Source organism: Podarcis melisellensis (genome assembly GCF_964234715.1).
Source record: "Podarcis melisellensis genome assembly, chromosome: 16".
Classification (NCBI taxonomy): Eukaryota; Metazoa; Chordata; class Lepidosauria; order Squamata; family Lacertidae; genus Podarcis; species Podarcis melisellensis.
In genome coordinates, this window is record NC_138533.1 from 3,910,599 (window position 1) to 3,924,316 (window position 13,718).

Genomic DNA, 13,718 nt, shown 5'->3' on the forward strand with positions numbered 1-13,718 from the left:
GCCCTCTTTTCACAAGACCCAGACATGTGGGCAGGTGCGAGGATGAGAGAAGCTAAAACTGGCTGACCCCGTTTGGCCTTCCCAAAATAAGGATCTAGTCCTCATGGCGTTGGGGGAGAAGTTAATGGCTGCCATTTATGGCGACGGGACGAAAAGCTGGAACAAGCCGGTGAGATATCTCTCGTTATATATACATATAAAGGAAGATGAGCTATGTCCAAATTCCTTACGGGCTGTGTGTCCCGTCCCCCATTCTGCTTTATTTAGGATTCCCGGAACGTATACTGACTCAGGCACTTAGGCCTGTCTAGATCAATATAGCCCACACTGGCTGGCAGGAGCTCTCTAGGTTTTCAGACATTCTCAGCCCATCCAGAGAGGATGGCGATTGAACCCCTGTTCTGACGCTGAACTAGGTCCCTTTCCTCCTTGCAGAGATACAGCAAGGCCATATTTCTGCTAGAGGCGAAGCCTGCAGATTCACAAGAAACAGATCAATCCATTTTATTTAATCCTTTTTTTTGTAAGCCCTTTAAAGTGGTGGTCGTTGCTGCTTCAAGTGGGAGGGAGTTCCGCCGTTTAACTATGCATCATGTTAATAAATCCTTCCTTTTCTCTCTCCTGAGTCTTCCAAAGTTCAGCTTCATTGAATGCCCACGAGTTCCAGTGCTTGGAAGGAGCAGGAGAAAATTTTTTCCCCTCGCCACTCACTCTGTGCCATGCATAACTTTATAATTTTATAAAATGCAGATTACCACGTGAGCTTCCTTGAAGCGGTTTGCTGCCCGTCTGCCTTAAATACTGATAACTGCAACCCTCATCCTAGTCTCTGCTAGACAAACCCTCTGTGATTCTTCTCGGCTTCAAAAATGAAGAGACATACAGACCCAGATAATCGTAGCAATGGCTCCCACTGCCCTGCTGGGTGGGAAGGGAACCTCTGAGCATGTACAGAGAGGGACCTGGACTCAGAAGAGGAAACCATTCCAAAATCAGATTCTGCCTTGGGTTTGGCAGGAGAGAACGCTCACAAAACACTTCCCCAGGAGACCTGCTTCTCCCTAAATTGAAAAACAAAATCCAGCTTATTTTGGGCGGCTGTTCTCTCCCCTCGCACACCTTTATCTTCCCTTTATCTTCCCTGCCAGCTTAATTCTCTCATTTCTACGCAGCTGTCTGGGGGCATTTTGTTTGCAATTTGAAGGCTATTTTGTCCCCCCTGCCAAAACCCCATCTCCTCACATTTTGCTTCGGAGTGGGGGCGGAAATATATATATATATATGCCTTGTTGTGTTCAGGAGAGAGCGTGTTTGCAATACGCATTACGCCTAATTCTCCCAAAATGGATCAGCTCTTAAGAGCTATTTCCGCTGGGGGCCGTTTCTCTGTTCTTTCTCTCCTGCTTCATCAGGGCTATTTCCCCCACCCTGACGCACAGAAAGCTTGCGGTTCTCTTCCTCTCCATCCCATCAAGTCCTCCTCAAACTCTGCCTGCCAGCGAGGGGATAGTGCCCACCACACAGCACCCCTGCGAGGCGGGACACACCAATCTCAACAATTTAATGTATTTTTAATCTTTTGTTGGAAGCCGCCCAGAGTGGCTGGGGAAACCCAGCCAGATGGGCAGGGTATAAAATAAATTACTATCATCGTCATCATACCTCTTGTTACATTTGCTTCACGTTAAATCTTTTCAGGTTGCATCCTGCGGCGACCCGGAAGTACCAGAAAGGGTTACTTCCGGGTTTCGCCGCTCGCGCATGCGCAGAAGCGCAAAATGACGTCAAGCGCATGCACAGAAGTGGCGAATCGTGACCCGCACACACGCAGACACGGGTTGTGTTCTGCTCATGTTGCAAATGGGGCTCCGGAACGGATCCTGTTCACAACCAGAGGTACCACTGTATTATTATTATTGATGTTGTTGTTATTATTATTATTTACAGATGGGAAGACTGCAGACTGGACTCATTCAAAGCCTCCCCATGCCAGCTGAATCTCACAACTGAGCTGAACCTAGAGGCTTGAGAAGGAATTCGCTCCAGCTTGCACTTTAAAGCAAACTTCACTTAAGCTGCACCAGCAGAAATTACAATTTGTGCTTCCCAGGATTTTACCAACTCGTGCAAAGAAAGGGGTGCAAGCTAGGGAAAAGTGTGCATAATTAAAAGCACATATATTCAATGAAAATAATATAGGAGGAAAATGAATTTTCAGGGAACACTCCTCAAGAAATGTGTATATATTATTAGGGCTATGCTGAAGCCGTACATCTAAAGAACTACAATACCACGTTAAACGGGCACCGCTCCCCCCCTCAAGAGTTCTGGGAGATGTCCTTTGTTAAAGGTGGACCTAATGGTCAGGGGTCCCTTTACCTTTCTACCTTCACCCCAGTATGGCTCCCCTTCATCACATACACAGCCCAACAAGACGACGACAAGAATCCACCAACAGCGTATGAATCAATATGGCTAACCTGACTCAAAAACACCCACCCACCCCACTCACACACGAAAACCAAGTTCAACACAAGCAACCGCACCCGGGGCCAAGCCCAATTTCTCTCACCGCCAAAGGAACACAAGCAAATAGCAAAGAGAACCTGCGGAAACGACGGCAACACAAAAACCCACACATACATTAAGCAAAATAGAAACATCGCCTCCCAACCCCACCCCCACAAACCATGCCCCCCTCCACCCCTTATCCTCTTTTTTCTTCCTAAACATAAGAGGACCGCTGACCATTAGGTCCAGTTGTGGCTGACTCTGGGGTTGTGCTCTCATCTTGCTTTATTGGCCGAGGGAGCCGGTATACAGCTTCTGGGTCATGTGGCCAGCAGGACTAAGCCGCTTCTGGCGAACCAGAGCAGCGCACGGAAACACCGCTTACTTTCCCCCCGGAGCGGTACCTATTGATCTACTTGTACTTTGACGTGCTTTCGAACTGCTAGGTTGGCAGGAGCAGGGACTAAGCAACGGGAGCTCACCCCATGGCGGGGATTTGAACCGCCGACCTTCTGATCGGGAAGCCCTAGGCTCTGTGGTTTAACCCACAGCGCCACCCACATCCCTTTTTTCATCCTAATGTCTCAACAAATGAAACTGACCTATGGAAAATGTAACTGGAAAAAAGAGATGTTGCGCGCATACATTTGTAGAGCAAGAAAACTTAAATAAAATATTATGGAAATAATAATAATAATAGAGAGACAAAGCTTTCGCTTCCGGTGAGCGCAATCATATCTCCCACCCGGGATCCTAAATAAGACTTGCCATCTTTGTCCTTTGCTCAGAGAGAGGCGACCGTGCGCGGCTTGCGCAACCCCTGCTCCCCGACGTGCAAGACACAGCGACGCAACCGTTTCGCATGCCTCTGCATTCCAGCGCGCCGCCAGGCCCTCCCCGCGCAAGTTAGTGGTTCTTGCACAGCTCGCTGTTATCACGGGGGTGCCATACTGTGGGGACGGGTCGTGGGGACACGGCGCATGTGTCTGTTTGTGCGCATGCGGGCAGAGAGGGTCGGGGGTCAGGTGATCGGCCCCTTCTTACCCTGCTTGCTCACAGCCACGTGGAGGGTGGAGCGTGGCCCTCCTGCGCCCGGGGCCAGGCGGGCGTCGGGAGCCAAGCTAGCGGGAGGAGACCCAGTGGGCGCTTCTGGGAAGGGAGAGGAGAGAGCGGTGGCGGCGGCGGAGGTCTGCGTCTTTCCTGCGTTGCCGGTGATAAAGACAGTGTCAGGAGGAGGAAGCAATACAATAATGACTTTGGGGGGGGCAGTTAGGGGATAATGGGAGGAGGGCCACCCCCCCAAGAGCCACAGCGAAGGCTGCGGACCCAGGAAAGGTCTCCGCCAACACCATACAATTACATCTTATGCAGGGGATCCGAGGTTTCCTCAAAAACACACACCGTATTTTTCCATGTATAAGATGCCCCCATGTATAAGACGCCCCCTACTTTTTTTTTGAGCCCCAAATTAAGAAATAAATAAATGCAACATTCCGTGTATGAGGTTACCGCCAGTTTTAAACTTTAATTTTTTTGGGGGGGGGGCATATAGTCTTATACATGGGAAAGTGCATATTCAAGCCACTCCTTTGGTTTGTGCCACCGCGCAAGGATTTCTAGACTTCCGTAGTTGGCAGGCTGAGAGCTCAAAAGCTGTTCTTTTTGCGCAGAGTAACGCATGGGGATCAGGTGTGGAAAGAGCTTTTATCCCTCACCTGCCAAGGCGTATGGGGAAACCGTTCTGAAAGGGTTGGTTGGTACCCAACTCAGTTCTACTCAAGAGTAAACCCACTGAAATGAATGGGCCGAAGTTAGTTGTATTCATTCATTCCATGGAGTCTGCTCCGGCCATGACTAATGTTGGGTAGTGTCGCTGAGAGGAGCCCCACTGAAAATAAATCAACACGACTAAGTTCCATTCATTCCAGTGGGTCTACTCTGAGTAGGGCACACAGCCTATGTTTAAGGCACTGTGATATGGCTTTAAATTAGCCTTTCTCAACCTGTGGGTCCCCAGATGTTGTTGGACTACAACTCCCATCACCCCTAGCTAGCAAGGCCAGAGCTCAGGGATGATGGGAGTTGTAGTCCAACAACATCTGGGGACCCACAGGTTGAGAACCGCTGCTTTAAATGGTCAGGGCCTCCCCCAGAGAATTCTGGGAGCTGCAGTTTGTTGAGGGTGCAGAGAGACCCCTATTTCCCCTCCCGGTCTACAGATCCCAGAGGGGTTTAGTGATTTCCCTGGATGAGGGATCGCGCTGGGAATTGTAGCGCCGGGAGAGGAAATGGTGGACAGTCCTTAACCAGCACTGTTAACCAACTACAGCTGCCAGAATTCTATAGGGGAAGCCATGACGGTTGAACGTGGAATTATTGTGCTTTAAACGCAGGGTGCGAATACGGCCTTAGTCAGATATCACCCAAAAAATGTCCCCATGTCTCTCTCTCCACCCTCAAAATGTTATGTGTCCTGGGCTTTATGTAGGCGATTAAGAGAAGGTTAAAAAGCCCCCCTAAAAAAAACTGATCGGCAGAGTTTGTGCAACTGTTTTGCAATCCGCAGAGCCTCTGTCTGCTTGCGTGTCAGCTGGCCCCCCAAAAACCGCCGAGCCAGCCAAGTTGCCTAATGAATCCCAGACACGTGTGCCCCCCCCACGTCCCCCACCGGCCCCACAGTCCTCGCAGGAAGTGGGGAGTGGAAGCGGCCAAGATTTGCAGCGAGACAGGGATAAGAAGCGGGGAAGGGGAGGAAGGGGGAGGCCTGTTGCTCCAGAAGACCCCCCCCTAAAAAATCACCTTCAGCTGACCCTGGAGCCCTACTCAGAGCAGACCTAAGTCAACCGTGTCTCTTGCATTTCAATGGGTCTACTCTGAGTAGGACTGAGATCGAAGACGAGCCCGGAGAAGGACCCGTCTCAGGTCAGGAGAAAGGGGAGGCTTGAGAGGGGCCAGGAAATATGTGCGCACCCCCAAATTTTGCCCTCCTCCCCCCGCAAGAGATGCTCACAGCCTCCTGTTCCTCCTTCTTCCCGCTCCTTCCTCCCCCCACCCATTAAATCAAGAGATTTCTCCCCTGCTGGGTAATTAATGGAGTCGCTTCGGTTTTAATTTCCTTCCAGGCGTTGGATTGGCTCTGGAGCTCTCTTGCTTGGGGGAGCTGGACTGGGGGGGTGAGGGGGGGAGGGCAGGGAAGCAGGGCCTCCTGCGGGGAGATGATTGCCTGCGCAGAGAGCTTCATCGCCAGAGCTGCTCGCCCCATCTAAGCTCTGCAGTGTGTGCTTGTTGGCATGCCAGGACGCCTGGGTTCCACACAACCCGGATGCCTGGGTCCCAAATTGCCCAGGTGTCTGGGTTCCTCACACCCCGGACGCCTGGGTCCTATATCTCCCAGGTGTCTGGGTTCCTCACCCCCCGGACGCCTGGGTCCTGTATTCCCCAGCTGTCTGGGTTCCTCACCCCCCGGACACCTCAGTCCCGCATTCCCCAGGTGTCTGGGTTCCTCACCCCCCGGGACACCTGGGTCCCGTATTCCCCAGGTGTCTGGGTTCCTCACACCCCAGACGCCTGGGTCCTCTATTCCCAGGTGTCTGGGTCCCTCACCACCCGGACACCTGGGTTCTGTATTCCCCAGGTGTCTGGGTTCCTCAGCCCCCGGACGCCCGGGTCCCGTATTCCCCAAGTGTCTGGGTTCCTCATCCCCTGGGCACCTGGGTCCTGTATTCTCTAGACACCTGGGTTTTGTGTGCCCTGGACTTACTTATTTAACTAGAAGGTGTGCTTGTGTGTGTATGAAAAGGTCTTTTCTACCCTACAAGCTCAAATATGAGATAAGAGGGGAAAATACGCTTTTTTAAAAGGTTCTGAGATATGGGGCACTTGGGTGACATCACCAACCCATCCGATTTTAAGTTACGTAAGTGATGAGCAAAGGATTGAGCGGAGATATTTAAAGGCCTCCCATATCCGTTCCATCCTTGACTTTGGCATCTTTTACCCCTCCGGAAAAACCCTTTGCTTAGAGTAGAGGGAGCCTGTGGAGATCAAGTTGCTATTGGTCTCCCCTCAGACCTGGGATTATTGAGAGGACCATGGCTGAAGATCTAGGAGGACCATGGCTGAAGTTGCAGAAATTGCTCCTTCATCAAATAAACAGAAGCCACGTTTCCACCATGCGTCTTGCTTTGAACAGTCATGGCTCCCCACCCAAAGAATTATGGGAACTGTAGTATGTTTTAGGGTGCTGAGAGGTGGAAGAAGGACCCCCTTCCCCCGTATTCCCCTCCCAGAACTACGATTCTCAGAGTGGTTTAATGGCCAATCCCTCTTCATGGGGAACCTTGAGAACCGTAGTTCTGCTAGGGCAAACAGGGGTCTCAGCACCCATATTGAACGACCCGTTCCCAGAATCCTTTGGGAGAAGCCATGACTGTTCAAAGTTGCGTTAAAGAGCTTTAAATGGCACAGCGTGGTTCGGTTTCGACCCTTCGGGCTCGACATAAAAACCGCAGCTGCGTTTGTTAAGGGAGGGTCAAATTCTGCCCTGGGAGAATGACACACACACATAAAAAAAAGGAAAGGTTTCTTGGTTTGCACGGAGACAATCTCAAAAGCCATAAAGGGGAGAGTGGGTTTCATACACAGTCTCTGGAAATAATTCAAAGAGAGCGGCAGGGGGTTGGTTAACCGTAACAAGACCTTTCGCCCACCCCTGCAGTAACTGATGGGAGTGGGATGTTGGTGGGATGGATGAGGAAATGGTGCTTGACGTGACAGGAAGTGAGCAGTGATTTGTCCCTTGTTAGTTTTGAAAACCAGTTTGTGGGAATTCCCGCATTCCCCAGACGACAGAAGCGGAGGGTATGGGGTTCCGCTCTTCCTCCTCCTCCTCCTGTTGCTTTTGAGGAAAGAGTTTGCCCCTCTTTTAAGAGAATAAACCTTCAATGGACTTGGCCGGCAGCCATCTTGGGCCTAAGCAACAGGAGGCTGGTAACCGTGGCAACCGGGAAAGGCCTTGGACGGAGGCGGCTTTGTCCCAAGGGGTCTTTTGAGACCCTCGCGATGGAGAAAATAGGAACATCCTGTCATCAGTTCACATACCAGTAGCCTTTTTGCTAAAAAAAACAAACCACTGGAAGCTGACTGGATCCTCTCAAGATGGCGCCTCCGATTGGATGTCAACGCAGAGGATCCCAAGATCCAGTGGCTTGGTCCTGCTTAGGGCAGATGCGTTGAAATTAACATAGACATGGCTAACACAGGCCTATTAATTTCAATGCCTCCACTAGGAACAGAGCTGAGCTGGCTTTAACCCAACAAATCCAATGTTGAACCGCCATGATAGTCCCATCCAATATGGCGGCCTTCCCCCATTTGAACCTCAATGGCCAAGACGGGCTTTTGAGTGTTGACAAGGCTGACCTCTACGCCACCGCTAGAGCGTGATTGATTTTTTTGGGGGGCGGAATAAGCGGCGGAAGGAGACTGGAGGGGTAGGAAGGACGATGAGCTTGGGGAAGGAGGGAGGGAGGGGAGACGGACGTACTGACCATATGCAGAGTCGCTGGTGCCATCGCGGCTCCCGGGGGCCGTTACGACATCTAAAAAGCGAAGGGGGAGACAAGAGACTGGGTAGGGGATAAAGGCAGAGGAATAGGGTGCTCCTAGGCAGCTAAGCATGGGGCAATCTGGAAAGGAAGAAGCCATTTGCTCGTGGGTGGAGCGGGAGAATCAGCCCTGGCCCTCTAGGTCTCTCCATCTGGCCCTTGGAAGCCTCCTGAGACTACTCATGGCCCCTAATTCACGCCCCGGGTGTCTTCTCTGCCCTCGAACCCAAGATAGTGCCTCTCACCAAGAAACGAGTCCGCTGTGCTTCTGGCCCCGTCCGCCCCAGAATGTGGCCCTCGGGACAGTTGCTTGGAAGGGGGTGTGGCCCTCGGGAATTGGCGAAAAGGGCCTGAGAGGCAAAAACAAGCTGACTCGGTGGTCAACGTCTCGGAAAGACTCAATGGGCTTAGTGGAGAAATCTGGAGTGCCACCAACTCAAGGCAAAAAGGGAGAAAAACCCTCTTTAGGGGATGAGCCGTTATTTCCTACACAAAACAGCTTTTCAGACGCCCGCCAACGGAGCCGATGTTTCTGTGCATGAGCAACAGGAAAAGGACACACGCCCAGCCATTTTCGTTCGGCTCAGTGAGTTTTATAGCAGGATCGGAACTCGGAGCAAGCGCCGGTTCTCCGTGCGAAAACAGCAATGTGGCTTCCTGGCTGAGAAAAAGACCCCCTTGCCCCCAGAAGACTCTCACCTTGGCAGTTCCCCACGTACTTGACGGAGCCTTCGACGTCTTGCTCAAAGCCGCCTCTGTGGATTGAGGTGGGGGAGCAAGAGAGACAAGGGTGGAAGAGAGAAATCTCATTAAAACGGAGCCTGCCGGCTTGATTAAATCCTCCGCTAATTAATCAATTGGCTGGCACTCAGGAAAAAAAAGAGGGCGGAAATTAAAGAAAGCAGAACCCGACAAGTTACGAGCCCCCAAAGAGCCAGACAATTCACCCTCCTGTTCCCTTCCTTCGCCAGTCAGAGATGTTTGAGGAAACACGCTGGCATGGGATGGCTGTGGGTCAAGGAGAATATTTAGAAAATGGAGCATTGTGGGGGGTCTGGGGGTTTGCGGAGATGGAGGAGGGATGGGATTCGGGGTGAGGGGTGAAAAGAAGGTCTTCGCAAAATCAGCCAAGTCCTTCAGTGACCCAAAAGGCCCCTTTGGTTCATTGTTTCCAAGCAACAGAAAGTCAGGTTTCTAGTCCTCATGGTGAGGCAGAAAGGATGCTGGGGCAGAGACAGTTGAGGATGCTCAAACTGACTGGGCAGGGGGTGTCTTGGGGTTTCTAGGAAGCACCATCAGATCCAAAAGTAGGGTGGGGGGTAGAAGAAGTGAGGAGGAACTTGGCTTTATCTGTTAAATAAATCTTTACGTAGCCTGCTTTCCCCTGTGTACATTCAAAATGGATCGCAGCAGAGGGAACAGCAAACTTGCATGTACATGCAGCTACATTAAATCATTAAATGCAGGAGGAAAAAAAACCGAAAGTATATACAGTATTTTTAAAAAAACCTTTAAGAAAATGCATCTGTCAGCTGGAAGAGCATCTCTTCAGGAGGAGTTTGGTCCAATTGAGAGAAATAAGATGCTTTTACAGCCCTTATTTATTTAACAGAATGTGTAAGGCCACTGAATCGTAAAAACTTCTAAGCGGCTTGCGCAAAATATGAAATATACATTAAGGCGACCATAAAGCATTCATTAAGATGATTGATAAGAGTCAGAAATAAGTTCACCCAAAAGCAAATTATAAATGTAACCAGTAGTTGAAATGTACATCGTAAAACAAAATTACGTTTTAAAATGCGTGGTCCTGACATATCTAAATAGGTTGTGCTAAATCAGAAGTTTTTAGCAGGTGCTGAAAACAATAATAATAAATGATAAATTTTATTTATATCCCGCCCTCCCCAGCCGAAGCCGGGCTCAGGGCGGCTAACAACCATAAAATAGTGCAACATTCTAAAAACATTTCATTATAAAAATTAATTAAAATCAAATCGATGGCAATGGAGTGAAGGCAGTTGCCTGGCGTCAATGGGCAGGGAGTTCCAACGTTTAGCAGACACCACACTGAAGAAGAAGAAAAGATCTCTAGAAGCAGGTGTGGGGACCTGTCGCCCCTCCCTATGTGGCCGAACTACAACTCCCATCATCATCGTTTAACGCTGGCCATGCTTGCTAAGGCTGATGGGAGACGTAGTTCAAAATATGTGGAGGGCAGAAGGTTGCAGGCAGTGTAAGAAAGAGGAAAAAGGGAGTCGGAAGCCAAAGAAAGAATGAGAAAGCAGGATGTTAGAAAAGGAAGGAACGAAAGGAAAAGCAGGATAGATATAAGATATATGTTCAAAAATACAGTAAAGGTTCGCTATCTATGGTAGCATTCGATTGACGTTGGAGAGAAATTGAGAAATAAGATTAAGGGTACATATTGATATGGGAAAGTATTAGATAAAATGTAAAGAAATATACAATAATAAGAGTACATTCATTTGTAAAAAAGGAATATACAACGGGATTGACAGGAAGTCCAAAGTGTTGGATGATTTTGGAATAGCATTTTGTCTTTGTTTTGCCTTTCTTTAGGTAAATAAATTTTGTATATGAACTTTGTATACATGTTGGAAATTATATTATAATGATTCCTGTAATGTAATACGACAATGTATGCATATGTAACATAAGAACGCTAATAAATAAATAAAATGGAAACAAAAACAAAACAAAAGGAAAGGAAAAGTGGTGTCAGAAAGAGTGAGGAAAGGAAGGAAGGAAGGAAGGAAGGAAGGAAGGAAGGAAGGAAGGAAGGAAGGAAGGAAGGAAGGAAGGAAGGAAAGGGGTATCGGGAAGAGTAAGAAAAGGGAGGTGTTAGAAAAGGAGGAGGAGAGAGAGGAAGAGGGGTAGCAAAAAAAGAGAGAGAAAGCGGGGCAATTCAGGGAAAACTTTTAGAGGGCCAAAGGTCCTTGCCATAGCTGTCAACTGTCCCTTATTTGGTGGGAAAGTCCCTTATCCCAGTGCCGTGTCCCACTGCTGTCCCTTATGGATGATGTCCCTTAAATTTCCCAGGTTTCAAAGGAAGCAGCTCCTCTCCCTCCCTCCCTGCTGGCCAGGGAGGAGGGAGGCTCCAACTGTGTTGCTTGGCTGCGTTGCTCACCCAATACGGAGTCTAAGAACGACTGGGGGTGGAGCTTGCCTGCCTTGTGCCGATCAAATTGGCTGCATTGCCTGGGGACTGGCCTTTGCTCAGCGCTTCCCAGCGGAGAGGTGACGGTGGTTTCCCTTGCTGCATTCCCTTTGCTGGGTTGCTGCACTGTGGGAACCACCGCTTGAGGCTTCGTTTGGCTGCTGGCTGGGCTTTCTGCCTTTGGCTTGGAAGGGTCCAGAAGTTGAACCTACCTGTGCTCTGAAAATCCCTTATTTTGGCTGCTGATCCCTTATTTTCGAGGCTGCTGGTCCCTTACTTTCAAATCTGTAAGTTGACAGCTATGGTCCTTGCCCACCTGCTTTGTAAGAACAGGGATGGCTGCTCCCCAAACCCCCTCACCTGATCTCGCTGCTGAACGCAACGCAGCCCCCCGGGCTCAGCCAAACGCAGTACGGATCGCGGGATCCCAGGCAGCTCCTGCAAACAGAGAAGGAAATAAACGTGTTCGCTCAGAAAGTGGGAAGGTCAAAGGCCTCTGCAGACCCTCCCCTTGAATAAGTTCTTGTTCTTGTTATTAAATAGACCAAGAAAAAAAAACACACCATGCAATTATTATTAATACTGATCATTTTCAGTTGTTATACCTGAGAAACGTAGAAAATAATACAGTAGTGGCCGATTTTTGAGTGCTGTGCATGTAGAAAGACTGGGCCATTATAAAGAGATTTAGTGGTTCTTAACTGATTGGTGATGTGGTGGTGTTATATTGTATTATTTACGCAAATTGATTTTCTTTGGAGTTAAAGATCTGACTGGGACAAACCTTGTTATGCTGAATTCGTATTTTGCACAGTTTGTATACGGTGTCTGCTTGATAATGTGTAGTTTGCTATGCCTAATAAAGGATTGACTTGACTTTACGTAGAAAATAACAGGATATATTTATCTGAAAGTCTTCAAACTTACACGACCCTTTAAAAATTAGGTAAGGAACCAAATGTTATATAACACCGTTTTATAATTTATGACTGTTTTATAATTTATGATAATTTAGAATTTAAATGTATTTTCGTGTAATATTTGATACTTCCAGCTGAGGTGGGGTATGAATGCAACAAACACACACACACAGGCCAGCTTCCGTTTTGCTCTAGCCACTAGTCACTGCTTCCCTGCCCCGATTTCTGCAGAGATGATGGGAAGGCGAGCCAGGATGCTGCCCTCTGTTGGCGCAGAGGCTGCTTCTCTCCCTCCTTCTCCGCCCCTAGAGATTTTTGGCTCCCTGCCATGCTGGGATTTAGAAAGGGGAACGTGGCCTTTAGGAGAGCGAGATTGCAGCTGGCTCAGTTGACCATTAAAGGAAGCGGGCAGCTGCGGCCAGAATATCACGGCAAGCGGCATTTCCTGGAAGCGGCGAGGTCCGGCAGCCCACACCTGTTCGGGGCAGGAGGGGCTGGGTGGGATGGGTCACGCAAGGTGAATCAGGGGGCCGTAGGCAGCCCCTTGTAAGGACCTTACAAACACACACACACACACACACACACACACACAGCCTCTGTTGCCCTGTCGCAGCATGTCAAATGTTTCAGCTATCAAATTCCAAAAAGGAGGGGTGCTAAAAAAAATTGCAGCATCCTTGGGAATTCAAAAGACATTTTGGTTGAATTTATATCATATATATATATATATATATATATATATATATATATATATATATACACACGTTATTTTTGTTGTTGCTGCTGTGTGGAATATATATATATTAGTATTTTCCACACAGCAACAACAACAAAAATAACGAAAATTAACAATACACAAAACACAAAAACAAGCATTCTAAAAAACCCACACAAATCCAAATCTTACAAATTAACAATATAAACACTAAAAAGAAAAACAAACATTGACTTCCACCAATCCGCCCTTCACCTCTCATTGCGTCTTCCTGTTTTCCTGATCATCTCTATCCTAACACCTAGATATAAATCCCTCTTTCTTCTCCTCTCAATTCACAAGGTTATTCCAGACTCAGCCAGATTTCTGTCCTCGAACCTTGGCTTTTAAGGTATTCATTTAGACACTCCCATTCCTTTTTCAGTTTTCGTCTTATTATATCTGCCAATTTGGCTAATTCTAAATATTCTGAAAGCTTACATAATATAATTTAGTTTCGCTTGTTAAGATTGCACAGAAATCATTAAAGATGATTGCCAATGATAACCGCAGTCAACTCCCATGCAAAAAGAAAAAAAGAAGCAAGGGAAAAAAAGCCTGCAAACATTCCCTAAAACTTTAGAAAAAACCCCAAACTACACCAGAGAGGGTTGCTGGACTAATCGGCCTCCCCCCTTTGGCTGGTTCTTCCTAGGTTCTTAGGAAGCCTTGGAGAGCCGGGTAGCATACAGACAAACAGGCTGATTTGGTATAAGAGACCTCCCTAGGCTCCTGTTTCAACTGAG

At 48.4% G+C, this 13,718-nt stretch overlaps 1 protein-coding gene across 4 annotated transcripts in view; it reads right to left on the minus strand.

The window, feature by feature from the left end:
* SEMA6C (semaphorin 6C) overlaps nt 1–13,718 on the minus strand; it is a 127,049-nt gene that overhangs the window by 17,455 nt on the left and 95,876 nt on the right. For 3 of the 4 annotated variants that reach the window (XR_014163471.1, XM_081891361.1, XM_081891362.1), the window contains exons 15-18: nt 11,659–11,736; nt 8,817–8,872; nt 8,061–8,111; nt 3,556–3,711 (exon numbers count right to left, since the gene is read on the minus strand). Coding sequence is in view for 3 of the 4 variants with exons in the window: in XM_081891361.1 (XP_081747487.1) it covers nt 3,556–3,711; nt 8,061–8,111; nt 8,817–8,872; nt 11,659–11,736 (341 nt within the window). In the remaining variant the exon portion in view is untranslated. The remainder of the gene's footprint in view (nt 1–3,555; nt 3,712–8,060; nt 8,112–8,816; nt 8,873–11,658; nt 11,737–13,718) is intronic. The other variant, XM_081891363.1, reaches the window with a different exon arrangement.